Below are 18,023 nucleotides of genomic sequence, written 5' to 3'. Positions count from 1 at the left end.
TCTCTGATCCTCTTAGCCTTTTTCTGTCCTTGTCATAGTGCTTGTCATGACTCAGGCATTAAAGGGCAGAGCCTCTACTGAGGAGATACAGGGCAATTAGATGGGAGCAAGCATAAAGGTGAGTGGCTGGCGGCTGGTTAATATGCCTCAGTTGCAGCAGAAGCCTAGCTGCTCCACTTTTATCGCCTGCTGTCGCTGATGGCTGAGTGGGCAGCTGGCCAACTTCCTTATTTCTAGGATGCAGAAAGCGTGGCTCGTGTATTACAAGCCGCTCCAGAGCACACCAATGAGCTGGTGAACCAGCTTGTTTTTGTATTTCTGAGACTGGCCTATTCAACCTGGAGATGGGTAGAGCTACATCTTGTTAGTTATGCCTGTCTCTCTCTTCTCTCTCTCTCTCAAGATTTATTAAGATTTATTTATTATATGTAAGTACACTGTAGCTATCTATCTTCAAACACACCAGAAGAGGGAATCCGATCTCATTCTAGATGGTTGTGAGCCACCATGTGGTTGCTGGGAATTGAACTCAGGACCTCTTTAAGAGCAGACAGTGCTCTTAACCTCTGAGCCATCACCGCTGAGCCATCTCTCCAGCCCCATTCATTTACTTCCTTCTCTCTCCTTTCCTCCAAGTCCTTCCCTTCCACCCCACCTACCACCTATGCACATCTTTGACCCTCTAAACCTAAATTTCTTGCTGGGACCCCAGAGATGGACTTGGGAAGCCTCTGAACACCATTGTTATCATCTTCGTTGAATAAATCTCAGATTTTTCACTATTCCTTTTGTATTGTTTTGAGACAGGGTCTCACTGTGTAGCCTTGGCTCTTCTGGAACCCTGGAGCCAGGCTGACCTCAAACTTAGAGATCTACTTGCGTGTGTGTGTGTGTGTGTGTGTGTGTGTGTGTGAGAGAGAGAGAGAGAGAGAGAGACAGAGAGACAGAGAGAGAGAGAGATTGCAAGTCCTGGGTTTGGGGGTGGGGGGATGTTGTTTGTTAGTTTTTTTTTAGTTTTTTTAAATTCTGGGGTTGCACTTAGGATGTCAAGGTAAGTGCTTGTTCACCGAGTTAGCTTCCCAGCTCCTTATTTTTCTCTTCCTTCTGTAGCTGGCATATCGAGGATGGCTTGTTAGGACTGTCAAAGGCCAGACTTTGAACCAAACAGTTTGGCAAGGCTGCTGACGTAAAACAAGGCTTTCACTTCAAAGTGAGTAAGAGATGTTTGTTCTAAACCAAACGTAAGTAACCACGGACCAGGAACACCAGTCAGGTTGCCTCGAATGCGTTCCAGTGTAGGCATGGGTACATGAACGATAGCCATAAGACAAAAATGTCATAAATGGAGGCGTTTGCCAGATAGATACGTTGGTATGGGAGGGACACCAGATAGGAAGGTAGATAGCAGGGGAATCTCTGCTGCAGATTTCAGATGTTGTCTGATAACATTCTTTGCTTTCCAGTTGGTAGCCTGAATCAGTCCAAAGGTTCTTCCCGATCGCAGGATGGCAGGTCAGGCCGACGTGGACAATGAGTAACTACAAAGAGAGCTAAAGATAACCCAAGATAATGTGGCTCTGGGTCTGGGATGTTCCCACTCTACACATTAATCATGAGGTTCTGCTTGTTCAGTAAGCCTTGTGCCTTGTGGAATCTTTTTTTTTTTTATTTTTTTTATTTTTTTAAGATTTATTTATGGGGACTAGGGAGATGGTGGCTCAGTGGTCAAGAGCACTGACTGCTGCTCTTCCAGAGGTCCTGAGTTCAATTCCCAGCAACCACATGGTGGCTTGAAACCATCTGTAATGAGATCAGATGCCTACTTCTGATGTGTCTGAAGAGAGCTACAGTGTACCTATGTATAATAAATAAATCCTTTTTTTTTAGATTTATTTATTTATTATATGTAAGTACACTGTAGCTGTCTTCAGACACTCCAGAAGAGGGAGTCAGATCTCCTTACGGATGGTTGTGACCCTCCATGTGGTTGCTGGGATTTGAACTCTGGACCTTTGGAAGAGCAGTCGGGTGCTCTTACCCACTGAGACATCTCACCAGCCCCCATAAATAAATCTTTTAAAAAAATTTTTTTATGTATATGAGTGCACTGTAGCTGTCTTCAGACACACCAGAAGAGGGCATTAGATTCCATTACAGATGGTTGCGAGCTACCATGTGATTGCTAGGAATTGAACTCAGGACCTCTAAAGAGCAGTCAGTGCTCTTAACCACTGAGCCATCTCTCTAGTCCCTAGAATCTTTTTTTTTTTTTTTTTTTTTTTTAATGCATTGATGTTTTTGGGTTTTTTGTTTTTTGTTTTTTGTTTTTTTAATTAGGTAATTTCCTCAATTACATTTCCAATGCTATCCAAAAAGTCCCCAATACACTCCCCCCCCCAGTCCCCCACCCACCCCCACCCCTTGGCCCTGGCATTCCCCTGTACTGGGGCATATAAAGTTGGCAAGTCCAATGGGCCTCTCTTTCCAGTGATGGCCGACTAGGCCATCTTTTGATACAAATGCAGCTAGAGACAAGAGCTCTGGGGTACTGGTTACTTCATAATAATGTTCAGGGTTTTTTGTTTGTTTGTTTGTTTTGGTTTTTCGAGACAGGGTTTCTCTATGTAGCCCTGGCTGTCCTAGAACTCACTTTGTAGACCAGGCTGGCCTTGAACTCAGAAATCTGCCTGCCTCTTCCTCCCAAGTGCTGGGATTAAAGGCACGTGCCTCCACTGTCCTGCCAGACAGTTCTCTTAACAATGTGGCTTTTTTACGGGATCTTGAGTTTTCAGGGCTAAGCAAAGTTGTTCTTTCTCCCTGTCCCCTACTCCACCTTCCCATCTACATCTAAGGATGTAAAGGTCTGAGAATCACTGAAAGATGAATCCAGTCTTGAATATTATGCAAGGACAAAGAGTATTTGTTCTGCAGAAACAGCCAGCATGCAGGAGTCAACCATTCAAGCAAAATGGCAGCCCTGAGGGAAGCTCACAGCCCATTTTTAAAGCCAGCTAAGCAGGGTGGTTGGTGGTGGCACACATCTTTAATCCCAGCACTTGGGAAGCAGAGCCAGGCAGATTTCTGAGTTCGAGGCCAGCCTGGTCTACAAAGTGAGTTCCAGGACAGCCAGGGCTACACAGAGAAACCCTGTCTCAAAAAATAAATAAATAAATAAATAAATAAAGCCAATTAGAGGTTTTCCAGGTGTGGTTGGGTCACCTTAATCAAGATTGTTTAAGTTTATGGTATTGGATATTTGTATACTTCTGATTGGTTTGTATCCCAAGGGAGAGAGGCTTACCTTATAGGGATTTTTTTCCCTATCTCTTGTAAGCCCCAGGCCAGATGTTGGGGTAGTTGCTGATTGGCTGCCTTTTTCCTGCAGTTTGTTTGTTTGTTTGTTTTCCAAGAAGCCTGGGCTGTCCTAGAAATTGGAGTTTAGGCCTAACATGGCTGCCTGTTCTAAAATGGAGTGAGTTAGGTCCTTCCAGGGAAGGCTGAGGAGTGATCACAGTCAAACTGAGGAGGCTTTATAGTGACTGACGTGGCCTATGGGGGAGCTTTGAACCGTTGCCCCCAGGGTTACACTCTGGGTTCACCTCCAAAGCAGGGCTCCCCCCAGCAGTGTCCAGCCCAAGGGCACCTCTGTGAAGGTGACATGATCTTATCAGAACATTTCAGTTCTGTGGATCTGTGTATGATTTGGCATTCACAAGCAGGTTTGGTTTGGTTTATTTGTTTTTCCCTAGACAGGGTATCTTTCTGTACCCCTAGCTGTTCTGGAACTCACTTTGTAGAACAGGCTGGTCTCAAACTCACAGAGATATGCTTGCCTCTGCCTCCTGAGTGCTGGGATTAAAGGTGTGTACTACCACAGCCTGGCGATGGGTTGGTTTTTTTGTTTTTGTTTTTAATATACTGAATATTTTCTATATCTGCATTTGTTTAGACTATGAAAGTTGTGACAAAAATAATTTAAATCGGCTGTTCCACGGCTGATAATTGTAAAGCTTGTTTCCTTTTCTGGGATGCGCCTTTACTTAAGTTAAAGGTCCTGGAAAGCAGGGCAGTGGTGGCGCATGCCTTTAATCCCAGCACTCAGGAGGCAGAGGCAGGCGGATTTCTGAGTTCGAGGCCAGCTTGGTCTACAGAGTGAGTTCCAGGACAGCCAGGACTACACAGAGAGACCCTGTCTGGAAAAAAACGGAAAAAAAAAAAAACAAAAAAACAAGTCCTGGGAAGCATAGAGCCCCTCATCTAGGACCTCTGCCATCTCAGGCGCTTCCTCAAGGTAGGCAAGTGTCCCACTGCTAGGTGACAGCCCAACCCTCATTTTCACAGGGACCTCACTATGCTTTCCTTTATAGTTCAGGCTGTCCTCTCATGTATGATCTTTCTTTTTTTTTTTTTTTTTTTTTATTCTTTTTTAAAGATTTATTTATTTATTATATGTAAGTACACTGTAGCTGTCTTCAGACACTCCAGAAGAGGGCGCCAGATCTCGTTACGGATGGTTGTGAGCCACCATGTGGTTGCTGGGGTTTGACCTCTGGACCTTCGGAAGAGCAGTCGGGTGCTCTTACCCACTGAGCCATCTCACCAGCCCATGTATGATCTTTCTGACTTGGGCCAGTTGCCCCAGCTGTTTCTTTCTTTCTTTTTTTCAATTTAGGCATATGAGTGCTCTATCTGCATGTATATCTGCATGCCAGAAGAAGGCATCAGATCACATTACAGATGGATGTGAGCCATCATATGGTTGCTGGGAATTGAACTCAGGACCTCTGAAAAAACAGCCAGTGCTCTTAACAACTGAGCCATCTCTCCAGCCCCAGCCTTTCTGTTTTAGTCCCAAGCTGGTCTCATGTTAGAGCCCAGGCTGTCTCAAACTCTCCTCCATCTAACTCTGCCTCCTAAAGGCTGAGATTATAAATGTGATTATCTTGTCCCCTGGTTCTAATGTTGCTCTGGAGTGAGCACAAGTAGGAGACTGGAAAAGCGAAGGAAGATAGCTGGGCGTGGTGGCGCACGCCTTTAATCCCAGCACTCGGGAGGCAGAGGCAGGCGGATTTCTGAGTTCGAGGCCAGCCTGGTCTACAAAGTGAGTTCCAGGACAGCCAGAGCTATACAGAGAAACCCTGTCTCGAAAAACCAAAAAAAAAAAAAAAAAAGAAAGAAAATCGAAGGAAGGAGTCTCACAGTCATAGGTGGCAGATGCAAGCTTAGCACAGGCTGTGCTAAGGACAAGAGGAGATGGTGTCACAAGTTGGTGGTAGAGGCCTGCCTGCTGCCTGAGGCTGAGGCCATCTTGGCTCTGATAGAACAGAAACACCTTCAGGGAACCTACTTGCCCAACAGGATTAAGTGTGAGAACATGGTGAGATAGTTTCACTACATAGCATGGCAAGGTCTCCTATCCAAGATTCCAGAATGCAAGGGGACAGACAGTGTGACATTTGACAAACCTCTGCTGCACCAACTGAGAAATCATTTGCAATAAGCAGCAGCACTAAAGGCTTCAATGCAAAATGAGTAATAAAGTAAGTGGGACATAGTTCAGTCAGATGACCCGAGTTGGATCCCCAGAAATCCCATAAATAGCCAGGCATGGTGGCTCATAACTGTGACCTCAGCACTGGGGAGAAACAGGAATTCCCAAGGGTTGCCCATAAGCTAGCCTAGCCTACATAGTCCCAGACCAGTGAGAGAGCCTGCCTCAAAACAAAACAAAAACAAAGTAGGTCAGGGCTGGTGAGACGCCTCAGCAGTTAAGAGCACTGGCTGTTCTTCCAGAAGACCTGGGTTTGATTCCCAGTACACATAGGGCAGCTTACAACACCATCTGTAACTCTAGTTCCAAAAGAGACTTCACCCTCTTCTGACCTTTCGACATCAGATATACAGGTAGTACAAAGACATACATGCTGGAAAATAGGCGTAAAACTGTAAAAGTAGAAGACAAGGTAGATAAACTAAACAGTGCTTAAGCGCTCTCTCTCTCTCACTCTCTCTCTCTCAAGCAAAAAACAAAAACAAAAACAAAACAGCAAAACCAAACAAGAAAACAGGCACACAGGCCAGGTTCAGTGGCCAGAAACACTTGTTGCTCTTGCAGAGAACTCAGTTCAGCACACACAGTTTGTAACTACAGTTTTGAGACAGGGTCTCTTGTGTTGCCCTGACTATCCCGGAACTCACTATGTAGATCAGGCTGGCCCTGAACTCACAAAGACCAATCTGCTTCTATTTCCCAAGTGCTGGGATTAAAGGCGTGCACCACCACATCTGGCTTAGAAATTAACAATAATAGGCAAATAACAAACAAACTCCCACCCTGGATGATCCGGAGTCCTCATACCCAGTTCTACCCTTAAAGTCCTCACTACCTTCCAGTAGCATAGCAGCTGACCCCACCCCCGCCCCTCCCCCACCCCCTCGCCGATCTGCAGTGCAACAGTGTCTACAAAGAACCTTCCAGGTCTAAACCAGAGCAAGGCTTTCCAAGGTTTTCTTTTCTGCCCTGTGTAAAGGCGCCAATGTTCTCTTCTGAGATTTAATTTTGATGCAAATGGGTGTTTTGCCTGTATGCGTACGATGTAGCTTGTGTGTGCCCATTACCTGGGGAGGCCAGAAAAAGGCATCAGATCCTTTGGAACTGCAGTTACAAATGGTTATTAGGCACTATGTAGGTGCTGGGAATCAAATCCAGGTTCCCCGGAAGAGCAGTTAATGCTTTTAACTGTTGAGCCAAGTATCTAACCCCAGGCACCAATATTTTAAAAACAACCTAAAAGTGCTTCAATAGAGAATAAGGAGTAACAGCATGAGAAGAATATCACTTAAAAATGTCAGCTCTCAGTGATTCACCACGGCAGACACAGCTGCCTCTGCAGCCTCCCAGTGCAATACAATGCCTAAGGTGCTTATGTGTGTTTTCCCCCCCTCCCCCTCCCCCCCTTCCCGCTTATGTGGTTGTTTGTTTGCTTGGGTTTTTTTGTTTGTTTGGTTGGTTGGTTTTTTGTTTTTTTTCGAGACAGGGTTTCTTATAGCCCTGGCTGTCCTGGAACTCACTTTGTAGACCACGCTGGCCTCGAACTCAGAAATCTGCCTGCCTCTGCCTCCCGAGTGCTGGGATTAAAGGCGTGCACCACCACGCCTGGCTTCGCTTATGTGTTTTAAGTGCAAGGCAGAGGATGGATGGATGAGAGTGTCCAACAGGTAGGGCAGCCTCTGCACCCGCAGAACAGATGAATTGGAGGTGGCTGTGTGTCCCGCATGTCCAGAGCCCTCTTCAGGAATCCCTGAATCAGGCAGGCACCAGCCTGGACTTGAAAGAGGCAGTCTGTACCGACAGTGGTCGAAGGGAGGCCAGGAAGAGTGGTCTGAACAAGGCTAAGTGTTCATTTCAGACGCCTTCACCCTGTTGGAGTTGTCCAGAATTGGATGGGGTGTGTTATTGCAGGCAAAGCTACTACTCTGAGCAGGGTGGTTACCAAGAGATTGGAAAGAAAAAGCCACCAGCTCAAAGAACGCCTGGGGAGGTGCAGGTCAAGGAGCTTGCCTGCAAGCCTCAGCGGCTCCTAGGGTATAAAGGAGGGGCCCAGGATGATATAACCCCAAATGAGCCTTGTTCTTTGCAGCCTCAGTCACAGTTCCCATGTGCTGAACACACCAGGGCAGAATGGGCTCAGGGAGCTGTGGAAGCCAGGGGACTAGAAGAGGAACCCACCCTTAGCTTCTCCTGCATTTCATGGGTCGAGGGGCCCTCCTTGCTGGCACAGGTTCTGAGGAACAAAGCCTTCTGTCCCAGTGCACTGTGAGTGGCAGCCCAGGCCTTGGGTGGGTAGGGAACAGACACAATTATCATTGTGAAGCTCCTAAATGTTCATCTGGGTTCAGGCTCCCACAGAGGCCAGGGAGGGAGCACCTGGGATGGGGATGGGTCTGGTTGGAGCTGAAGGCACCTATAGCCCATAATGATCAGGGCATGAAGAAGAACCCCAGACTTCCTCCCTGTTCCCTGGAAAGCCTACATGATCACTCTGTGCCCACGCGTACCCAAGCAGGAAGCCTTTACTGCTCCCAGGTCCATGCAGGTGAGGACAGCAGCCCAGCCTTTATATTGTAACGGTTTATTTCAAACTCAGTCTCCACTCTGGCCCAAGGTCCCCGCCGCCACTGGCCAGGTGAAGGCAATGTTTCCTTAGAGCCCACTGCGGTTTTCCGGAAAGCTGCCCACTGTCACCACACCAAGGGGCAAGCTGGGGCCAGATGCACTAAAGAGGGGCTGCACAGCAGGTCTTCCTGCAGGCAGTGAGCGATTGCCACTCACCGGGCAGTTCTACTCTACCTGTGTTATTGCATTTATACGCTGTTAAACTCAAGGGGGGGGGTGTTGGGTGCAGGCAGGAAGGACAGTATTGGGGAATACTGGGCAGGCAGAACTGTAGTGTGGCTCCTTCGTGCTTCCTGCCTCCCTGCCAGGCTTTCAGCACCACCCCCTCCCCGGAACAATTGGCTGCTCTGGGCAGGAAGTAAGGTGGTCCTAGCCTCCGGAGCTCTCCTGGGGCATACACTGACAGAGGGAAGAGGTGGGAACCCCATCCCAAACTCAGCTGTTAACTTTGCCTTTTCCATCCAACCAGGACAGGGACAGTGGGTAGAGGTAGCTCTGCAGATTTGGATCCCACCCTTAGGTCAGTCCCCAGGCATCAGGCCCAGACAGACTGCTCCTGGCTGCTCAAAAGACAAGTGAGAGGAGTAAGATCAGCGAAGCCCTTTAATGTCTCCACAGGGCTAGCACACTCCATCACTTATCTTTCAGAGGCCACACCCAGCATCTCTCCCCTTTGCCCCACGCTAGTGCTTCCTGCAAACTGCAGAGCTGGGCTCCTGCCCCAGAACTTGGGAGAGGGAGTGCTGCGGTGAGTGGAGGTGGGCTCACTGTCTATTTCTTTCCTGCTGCACGGATGTATGTAGCATACATGTACGTGTGAGTGTGTGTGTGTGTGTTGTTAGGTGTATATGTATAGATAAATATCTAGGACCTTGCATGCACTATATATTCAGGTCTGTACAGAAAGTGGCTCTGTGCCCCGACCTGGACACCAGGTATCATTTTTTCCGGGCTAGAAAGGCCACACCAAGAATTAGGGCTATGGTGGCCACGGCCACACCCCCAGCTACGAGCAAAGGGGTCAAGTTCTCACAAGGCCAGGGACCTCGGCCTCCAGTGTTGGACTCGTCCTCCTCTGCCCCATCCCCAGGACCCTTGGGCTCTGAGGTTGCATCAGGACTGCTGGGGGCTGCCGGCACTGTGGGAGCTGGCTTCAGGTTGCTGTGGTTGTTGAGAAGTACAGGATCTGCCTTGGCTGGTGTCTTCTTCGTAGCGGCTGGCCCAGGGGCTGCTGCTGGCTCCTGCTTCTCTGCTTGGGCGTCCTTCTTCACAGGCTTGGTCAAGGGAGCTTTCCCATCCGCAGCTGGAGTGGCCTTGGCCTCAGCTGTGGCCTGAGGCACCTTGGTATCTGGCTTGGGGCTGCTGGCTGACTTTCCTCGGGATTCCATGACTGTTTTTTGCTGGCAGCTGGTTTGGGGCTTGTGTGACTGGCAGGTGGCTAGACCACAGTGGCTCAGGACAGCTCACCTCTGGGCATTATATGGGTCTGGAGGGAGACACAAGTGAGATGGTGATAAGGGACAGCATACCTTCTGTATAGCTTATCTTCCTCTGCCCCATAGAGATAACACTCCCAATTCCCTGAATTCTCTAGGAGCTCCAACTAAGGAACATCCTGTGGACCCAATCCCTCCTTTCCCAAGGCCTGGCCTCTATCTGCTAATGATAATTCTTGGAGAAGCCCCATCAACTCTTGAGACCAGAGGCCTCAGTTTCCTAACCTATAATCTTGCTTCACACGCACTGTGTCTATCCTACAGTGGGGGTAGGGAGGCTCTGTTGTAGAAATATGATCTAACCCTGCAAACTGAAAGAGAGAGTATTTGCTCAAAGGAGACAGTCAGGAGTCATGGTGAGCGCTGACAGAGCTAAGTGCTGCATGCTATCTTGGGAGCTTGTAGCTGTTTTACAGAATGGGACACTGTGGTGCCTTGGTCTCAGTTTGAGGAGCATCTAAGAGGAAGGGAAGGACAGGGAAGGAGCCCAGTCTGGGTTCTCAGACTCTGTCAGAGGGAGAGTGGATACAGGTCACTAGGAAGTGATAAAATGGAGGCAGAGAAACCATTAGGGAATTTGCTAGCCAGTGCTTCTTCTGGTCAGCCACCTGCCCCACCCAGCTTAGATCCAGTGCCCTTTCCCCAGTACAGGCCACAGCTTTATCCAACTCAAGGGCAAGAGTTCCTCGCTGGGATCAAGGCTGTGCTACAGGAGCAAAGAGAGTCCCTGACAGCATTGCCTGGGGTTACTGCAGAGTAAAGACCTCACCTTGAGTCTCTGCATCCTAGCTGGGGAGACTGGGGCCTGGCCACCCTGCTGCACAGAGGCTTCTGTCTGGAAGACCCAGGGCCACCTGTCTGCCTCCCACCCTGGGAGGACAAATGGCCCGTGTGCCGGGAAGGGGGAGCCACTTTGAGAAGCTCAAGCTCCAAGCCCCCCACCAGGCACAGCGGATACACTGAAGGTCATCTGAAGGTCACACCGTGATGTAGATAACCAGTGCAGAAACCCAGGTACTACCCACCTCCCAGGAATCTCCTCCACGCTACATTTCTGGAAAGGCCTTAGCCATTGAGCATCAAGTTTACACAGAGCAGTTAATTGCCTTGGGTTATTTTCTGCTTACACTTATATCCTATTCTTCCAATTGCCTCCTCTGCCTTCCCAGGGCTGCTGAGCCCAGGAGAGTAAGGACCTCACGCCACAACCCCAGTGACCTTCAAGGCCAATGCACTACTGCCTGGCCACAAGACCCGGCGCCCCCAATTCCACCCTACCTCCCCGTCCTGGCACGCCCTCGGAAGGGCCTGTCGCCTTACGTCTTCTTTGGGGCCTCCAGCTTCTCGCTGCGCATTCGCTTCACGGGATGACAGCGGGCGGTGGCTGCGGATACCGAGGAGTGCTCAGGAGTTTCCCACAATGCACCACTCCGGGCGCAAGACAGGAGGACCAGAAGGGGCGGGGACAGCTGCGTAATCAGGGCCACGCCTGCTACACCCTGGGAACCCGGAGGTAGGGGTGAGGTGGGATGTGCCTAATGCCTAGCTTCACTTCTCACATCTAAGGAGACTCAACCGGAAGGCGGAGCAAGGTTGCCTGACTGTATCCTGTATCCAATCCAGACTGTGAGTTCGGAGTCTGCAAGGGTGGAGACCAGGGTAGTGCTGGTCTGCACAGAAAGCCTGGCTAGTGTCGCAGTCTGTTCTCTCCCCATCGTCCCATCCAAGCACAGACTCTTAAAGCAAGCATCTATTTAGAATATTTATTTATTTTTTACATGACAAGACACAAAAAGTTACAACTTCTTAAAACTCTTCAAAAGAAAAAAATATAATTCTGTAAGCAGCAGCAGCAGCTTTCAAGGTACAGACGTAAGAGGAGGGGTGGCTCCCAGGAGCAACGGTGAACTAGGGGCAGCCCAGACTGGAGCCCCAGGTAGTGTCACTGGGAAGGGGCCTCCATGGAGGGGGTTGGGCTTGAGGGACACAGCACCAGCACTTCAGTCAATCACCAAACACAATCACATGGCCGGGGCAGGGAAGGACTGCTTTGATTCAGAACAGAGGATCCAGGGCTGGAAGGGTGGGGCTTTCCAAACATGGACAGAGGCCCAGAGAGCTGGGAGGCCCAGACTCTATACTGGCCTTCATGCCTGCCCTTCCCCACCTCCACCTCCCAAAAGCAATCTCTGTCCAGGAATAGGGCTCTATCAGAAGAGTCACCAGGCTGGAGAACTAAATTATTGGACGGGGTCAGCAAAAGAGTCCTGAGGCACAAACAGCACACAAGCACAGGGTGGCTGACTCCACGGGAAAAGGCAGCTGTACCCTTATGGGCCCCCATCGCTAAGCAGCCTGGCCAGCTGACTGCTGGGGGTGGGGGAGCAACTGCCCACCGCAGGCACACAAAGACCTCAAGCAACCTGGGTCCCACATGGTGGGGGTCCAAAGGCTCAGCGGGAAGTGGATGTGTGGGGTGCCCGGGATGACACCTGATTATGGTGACACACCCAGCCTAGGAATCCTAGCTTGACATGAGGCTAAGACCCTCCAGGCCTCCTGTAAGGCCGGCTGGGGAGGCAGAGTGGGGTCCTGGATGAGGTGGGAAGAGCAGCAGGGGCAAAGACTGATGGACGGAGGACAGGAGAGCCACATGGGCACAAAAAATTCAATAAATAATTCTGGGTGTGTGTGGGTCCCCTATGTAGACCAGGAGAGCCTCAGAGACCAGAGCCAGTGGACTACAGGGTAGGGTCTGCCTGCCCAGACCAGGCCTGGGGGCCCCAGCCCAGAGACCAGCTCTGTCTCATGGGGTGTTCAGGCGGGACTGGGTTGAGGTACAAGGATGGGACAGAACTGGCTTGAGGAATGTACAGATTTCTGCATTTTCTACATAAATAAGACCTTGATCCCAATTTGTTGTCCCTTCAGGACCACACAGGGGCTTATGTGTGCATCACCCATGTGGACCCTGCTCCCTCCCCTTGCCTTCCCGTCTAACAAGGAGGACGGGGGAGAGACCGCTCCTCCTCAGGCTTGTGCTGGTCACCCTGTTCTGGCCCCTGCCCATAGGCTGGGGAGAAGCAGCCATGGGCTCAGGCCTGGGGTTCTTGCAGCAGCCCCAGCAGGGACTCAGCAATGCCCAGAAAGTAGACCACCTGGGCGATGCCAAACAGCGGGGCAATGACCAGCGCACGGCAGTATGCGCCTTTCAGGAAGGCTGAGGGACCTTCATGTCTCCAGATCTTCCTGAAAGGGAGGAAAAGGTCAGAAACAGTGTCCGCCCAGCCCCATCCCAGCCCCGTCCCAGCCCTGTCCCACCTTGCACAGTCCAGAAACCCGGAGTAAGTGTCCTCATTAACACCCCTCTCAAGGGACTGGAGCCGAGTCTTCACCACTACAAGGGACATATGAGTCACTGTGGGGGCTCCTACCCCACCCCCCCACCGGTGGGGCCCACACCCAAGTACTGACCATCACAAGGGTTGACGGCCACAGCAGCTGCACTCCCAGCCACGCAGCCTGCTAGGAAGGACACATAGAAAGGCGACTTCTCTTCAGAGGATGGGCGGCCCAGCTGATTCAGGTTGGCAAACAGGGGGAAGTAGACAATGGAGAAGGGAACATCCCTGTGGGGAGGGAGGAGTGATGCTGGTGGGAGGGGAGGAACCAGCAGGCAGACCTCCTCCCCCCATACGCCCGTCTCTCCACCTGAGTAGCGTGGCCCCCAGTCCCTTGTAGAGGCCAGCAATGCCGTGATTCCGCAGCAAGTCACGGGTCAGCTGGGTGGCCGTCGGCCGAGGAGGGGCTGGAGCCTCTACCGAGGGCTGGGCACCTCCCTGGGCTGAGAGCTGAGCCTGGGCAGCCAGAATCTTCCTCTGAGCAGCTGGTGAGAAAGGATCTCTGGTCTCTTCCTCCTGGCTTGGGGAAGGGGCAGGGGACAGGGTCTAGCTGTTGTCCCCACCCAGGCTCTGTCCCCTCCCTGCACCTTACCAATGCGGCCTGCATCTTGCAACTGGATCTTCAGCATCTCCATGGGGGTGGTCACAATCACCTGGCAGGTGCCGGCCCCGCAGCCTGCCAGCATCTCCTTAGGCAAGGTCAGCTTCTGTCTATAAAGCGGGGGCAGGACTATGATTGAGGTGATGAGAAACAACTCCCTACATGGGGCAGGGACAGTCTGATTCATTGGTGTAAAGGGGGATGGGAACTGTGGAGGTCCCACAGGGGCACAACCTTGGGCTCCAGACTCGCCAGCAACAGGCGTCCAGCCCAAAGGACAGATGGTCTCACACGCAAGGGCTCATAAAGAGAAATGGGGAAGAGAAGGGGCCAACCTTGCAGCCCCACACTCCAGTCATGGGGTAACTGCTTCATACCCCCAAATTCTGGCGGCAGATGGTGGCTAGGGGCCAACAGCCGCTGACTCAGCAGCTGCCTTGCACCTCCTCACGTGGGCAGCAGGCAAGCGCCCGCCCCCACAAGGTCAGAGATGGTGCACAAAGGGACCGAGGTAGAAGAGCCTCTGGGGTCTGTTTGCAGTCTAGGGGATTTCTGGGGGGTGATGGGTGGCATTAGCAACACACCCTTAATTAGGACCTGGGCCCCAGCAGCCAGCGTGGCCGAGCCTCTCACCCATCCTTAGAGAGCTGGTGTCTGAAGAAGTCATTAGCTGCCAACTTGATAGCCTTCTCCGGGGTGACCAGGGTCAGGTTTACTGCTGCTCCTGTGAGGCATCTGAGGGTCAGCTAAGGCTTGGGGGACACAGGTAGGTCGGGTGGGGACAGACTCGCTAGGTAGCTTGGGTTAGGGAGGCTTTGGGAGAGCACTTTGCTCCACACTGGCAAAGCCCTGCCTGGCACTCCTTGGCTGCAGCCTCCTGCCCTCTCACCCACATATGGGCTTGTTTTGTGCCAGGCAGGCAGGAACCAGGCGGGATGGGGTGGCGCTGTGTCCTCCCTCCCCAGCATTCCACTTCCATCTGTCTCTGGCTTTGGCAGAACAGGCCTCTCCTGAGAGGCAATGAGGAGCAAGCCTCCAAAGACTATGGGGGGGCCTCCCTCCTGGGGACAGGTGCTCCCACTGGCAGGACCACAGTATGGGTCAGGGCTCAGAGAAGGCTGTGGATGGCTGATCAGAGCTGAGGGCTCAGGGCTACACAGCATCTGGGCAAATCCACCCTCAGGGATTGTTTCCTAAGCTGCTTTGTTTAATGCCCCTGGTCTCTAGGCACAGATGTGGTCCTGCCTGTCACAGAAAGTAGTGGAGGAGACCTAAGCCACTACAATAGAGAAAAAGAAATAACCTCTGTCCTGCTGTACCAGTAGAAGACAGCAGGTGTTTCAGGTGAGGGTTGAGACCTGCCACCCTGCAGAAAAACTGTCCCCCCAGACATCCAGTCCCCCCAGCACGAGGGTATGGCAGGTGCCCCCACCGTGCTCAGGTGCTACCAGTATCACACGTCTATACTTACAGACCAAGCCCAGACATGCATCCCTGTCCCTGCTCCCAGCCAGACCCATCTGTCACCCATTCCCAGGCCTCACCCCTATACATGCCGAAGTAGCCCTCGGAGCGGATAGTCTTGATGAGGCAGTCAGACCTGTAGTCAAGGGGACGGCAATAAGTGGTGGCCAGCTGGACCCTGGCCCCGAGTCAGGCAAGGGCAGCCAGTGTTGACCCTCCCCACTATGCTCCTCCAAGGCTGACAGAGAAGCCAAAGACTCTGTCAGGGTCGGGGTGGGGTGGGGGAATCTTTCTCAGGTCTGCCCCATGTTGTTCCCCCTTCATCAAACTTAGGGGTGCAGGAGCAGAGATCAAAGGTGGCAGCTGCACCCTCACCCCTCCTAGGCAGCTCTCACTCACATGCTGGCATACATGCGCTGGCCATTCTGCTGGTTCTGCAGCCGTGTCTTAGCCAGGTCGATGGGGAACACGCAGGTGACCCCGATTAGCCCAGCGATGCCACCATTGATGAGCTTGGCCGGCAGGCTGTGTGTGCAGGGTCAAGTGTCAGGATTAACATCCTCACCCACAGGACACGGGGATAGGGAGGTCATGCTGGAGAGGGGGGTGACCAAAAGCCAAGACCAAAAGCCCAGGGATTGGGGTCCCTCTGACCTGATCTGCTTATCAGCCATTTACACCAAGTGAAGCAGGAGTCAGGCCGGGTGATGTTGGTGGAGGCACTGATGGGGAGGGGCTGATGAGGAAGATGTAGGTGGCTGGCGGTGGGGGAGGGGATGTCCTCACCTTCAAAGCAATCTCAAGACTTCTGCCACCTGAAAGAAAGAAGGACAGAATGAGTGGTAAAAGGGGCCTATCAGAGAAAGAAGCCCCTCTCCCTGCCCACCATCTCACAAGGGCGTGAAGCCCCCCCCCACTCCCTAGACCTCAGGCTGCAGCCTTCAAGGTACCCAGAGGACACACTGGGGGGTGGGTGGGGGAAGAAAGGGAGGCCACCCATCCCTGGGGCCACCTGGATTCACTTCAATGCCCTCCCCGTGGCGTCCTCCCAGGCAGCCAGGAACTCACGCTCACACGCAGATGCTCACGCACAGAAGGCAAGCTCCAGCTTTTAAAGGGCCAGATGCCTTTTAATGCAGTGGTACTTGGACCCTGGACGTTAGCTGTGATCACCAGTTCCCATCCTTGGGCAGAGGCAGCTAGCTAGCATCTGCCGTTTTCAGTGGGATGGTTGGTAGTGGTTTCTCCTTTGTGGAGCTCCTGGGCGGAGCAGACCCAGTTCCCTAACAGCTCACTGGGCCACGGAGCCCCTTCCCTTAGAGAAGCAAGATTCCCACCCACACCGAGCTGGTTGCCCATCTTCCTGTCAGCTTCCCAAGGGATGTGTTTCACTCCCAAAAGACACAGGAGCCTAGGGATGAGGACTTGGGGAAGAGAGGACAAGAATAAATGGTGTAAGAGGGAGGCACAGGGATGTTGGCCTCCTGAAGCATCTGGGGCTGGTATACTCCATAACTTTAGAGAGGGAGAAGGGGGCAACAAGAGCCTGCCTTGGGGGAGGGGGGAGGCATGAGGGACACAATCATAAGAACCAGTCCTGGTCCTTCCCTGTGTCTCTTCCGAGCCCTCAGAGGTCAGCTGTCACACACAGGCTATGTGTATGGTGCTGCCACATGGGGATCACATGGCTGCCTCACGCTAAGAAGCTCCCAGACGAGTTGTGACTCTGGATCTACTACCCGCCTCTTCCCCCACAGTCCACGGGGTCCCGCTCACCCTGAGTGCACCCCAGAGTGCGGACAACTGCTCCAACACCACCGCCGCTCAACAACTATGCTCACCGAGGAGATAAAGAGGCTGGCCAGGGGGAGGAGACAAAAGCCTACGGGGATTGGCGGAGGGGGCGGGGCGGGGCGGGCCTGGGGGGAGGACTTTCTCTTTCATTTTGGGCTAAATGGTAATCTCTGCAGCTATGGGAAAAGGAGAGAAGGATAAGACAACTTCTGGGGTACTGGGGCTGAACCCAGCCTGGATTCTAAAGAAGGAACAGACTCGCCCTGAGAACCAACCAGGTTGCCTACCCATAGGGACTCCAGCTCCGGGCCACTCAGTAGGTTTCTATCTGGAATAAGCACAGATCTGTCTACAGCCCTGGAGCCCCAGGGAATGGGATACCCTGTATGGACCCATCAGTATGTGCTTTTGAGAAATGGGTCAACAACCAACCACTGTGCTGTGAGGTCTGGGTGTACCTATCAGGGAACTTCAGGTTAGGGCACAAGAAAGTAGACCTGTCCTCTGGAAAGGACAAGGAAGGAATGCTTGACCCTCCAAGGCCACCACCGCTAAGCACAGCAGGTCCTGCTCACCTTTTGGGACCAGAGAGCATGGAGGCGGCACTCCAGGTGCCCTCTCACCTCTGCATACCAGGGGTCTCAATGGAAGAGTGCCTGTCCCTCCTAGCCCTTGTGTGTGGCGAAGGCCTGACCTTTGAACTGTAGTCTGACTTCTTGCTCCACACCAAGCTCCAAGTGTAAACTAGATACCGCAGCTCTCCCTGCTACCCCACCTTTAGAAGCCCCATCCTTCCTTATGCCTCTCCCTTCAGTCTGCTGTCCCTGAGATGCTACCTCCTACGTATCTGCGACCTGGGGACCTGGGTGTTGTGTGTATCCTGGAAGTCAGACAGACAGTCTGAAGTCCATGGGGAAGAGCCAGGTAGGCACTGAGATCCCCAGGGCTTAGTCAGCCCTGTACCCTGAACTAAACAAAACAGGCGGGACACCAGAGAGAACAGTTGCTGAGCTGAGAGCAAGGGGGTTCTGCTGCCTGGAGCACCACACAAAGGGAACCCTCTGGTCTGTTTCCCGCCTCCCCCACCCAGA

General features: G+C 52.2%; 2 protein-coding genes across 3 annotated transcripts; both read right to left on the bottom strand.

Moving 5' to 3' along the window:
- Positions 1-8,130: 8,130 nt before the first annotated feature.
- On the bottom strand, positions 8,131-11,103 carry Cend1 (cell cycle exit and neuronal differentiation 1). Of its 2 annotated transcripts, none has more exons than XM_021169175.3 (2): positions 10,951-11,103; positions 8,131-9,662 (listed from the first exon to the last, which is right to left on the bottom strand). In XM_021169175.3, exon 2 carries the CDS (start codon positions 9,562-9,564, stop codon positions 9,115-9,117), a length of 450 nt encoding a protein of 149 aa, XP_021024834.1. In that variant the 5' UTR covers positions 9,565-9,662; positions 10,951-11,103; the 3' UTR covers positions 8,131-9,114. The 2 variants fall into 2 exon arrangements, with proteins under 2 accessions (XP_021024834.1, XP_021024832.1); XM_021169173.3 differs by having other exon boundaries at positions 10,993-11,103.
- A 318-nt stretch (positions 11,104-11,421) lies between these two features.
- Slc25a22 (solute carrier family 25 member 22) lies at positions 11,422-17,003 on the bottom strand. Its single transcript, XM_021167241.2, has 10 exons — positions 16,915-17,003; positions 15,793-15,953; positions 15,538-15,663; positions 15,219-15,274; positions 14,308-14,398; positions 13,666-13,784; positions 13,384-13,558; positions 13,147-13,301; positions 12,994-13,069; positions 11,422-12,921 (listed from the first exon to the last, which is right to left on the bottom strand). Exons 2-10 carry the CDS (start codon positions 15,810-15,812, stop codon positions 12,768-12,770), a joined length of 972 nt encoding a protein of 323 aa, XP_021022900.1. The 5' UTR covers positions 15,813-15,953; positions 16,915-17,003; the 3' UTR covers positions 11,422-12,767.
- Positions 17,004-18,023: the final 1,020 nt, after the last annotated feature.

The sequence above is a fragment of the Mus caroli genome, unplaced genomic scaffold (assembly GCF_978045245.1).
Source record: "Mus caroli unplaced genomic scaffold, Mus_caroli_1 scaffold_8, whole genome shotgun sequence".
Taxonomy (NCBI): Eukaryota; Metazoa; Chordata; class Mammalia; order Rodentia; family Muridae; genus Mus; species Mus caroli.
This window is presented reverse-complemented; position numbering and strand designations above follow the sequence as displayed.

What these genes read in the sequence shown, in the direction of transcription:
- Cend1 (XM_021169175.3), bottom strand. Translation starts at nt 9,564, where the DNA reads ATGGAATCCCGAGGAAAGTCAGCCAGCAGCCCCAAGCCAGATACCAAG.
- Slc25a22 (XM_021167241.2), bottom strand. Translation starts at nt 15,812, where the DNA reads ATGGCTGATAAGCAGATCAG. An exon ending in CAGCGCATGTATGCCAGCAT is followed by an intron (nt 15,275 to 15,537) that starts GTGAGTGAGAGC and finishes CCTTGACTACAG; the next exon opens with GTCTGACTGCCTCATCAAGA. An exon ending in CTACTTCGGCATGTATAGGG is followed by an intron (nt 14,399 to 15,218) that starts GTGAGGCCTGGG and finishes GATGCCTCACAG; the next exon opens with GAGCAGCAGTAAACCTGACC.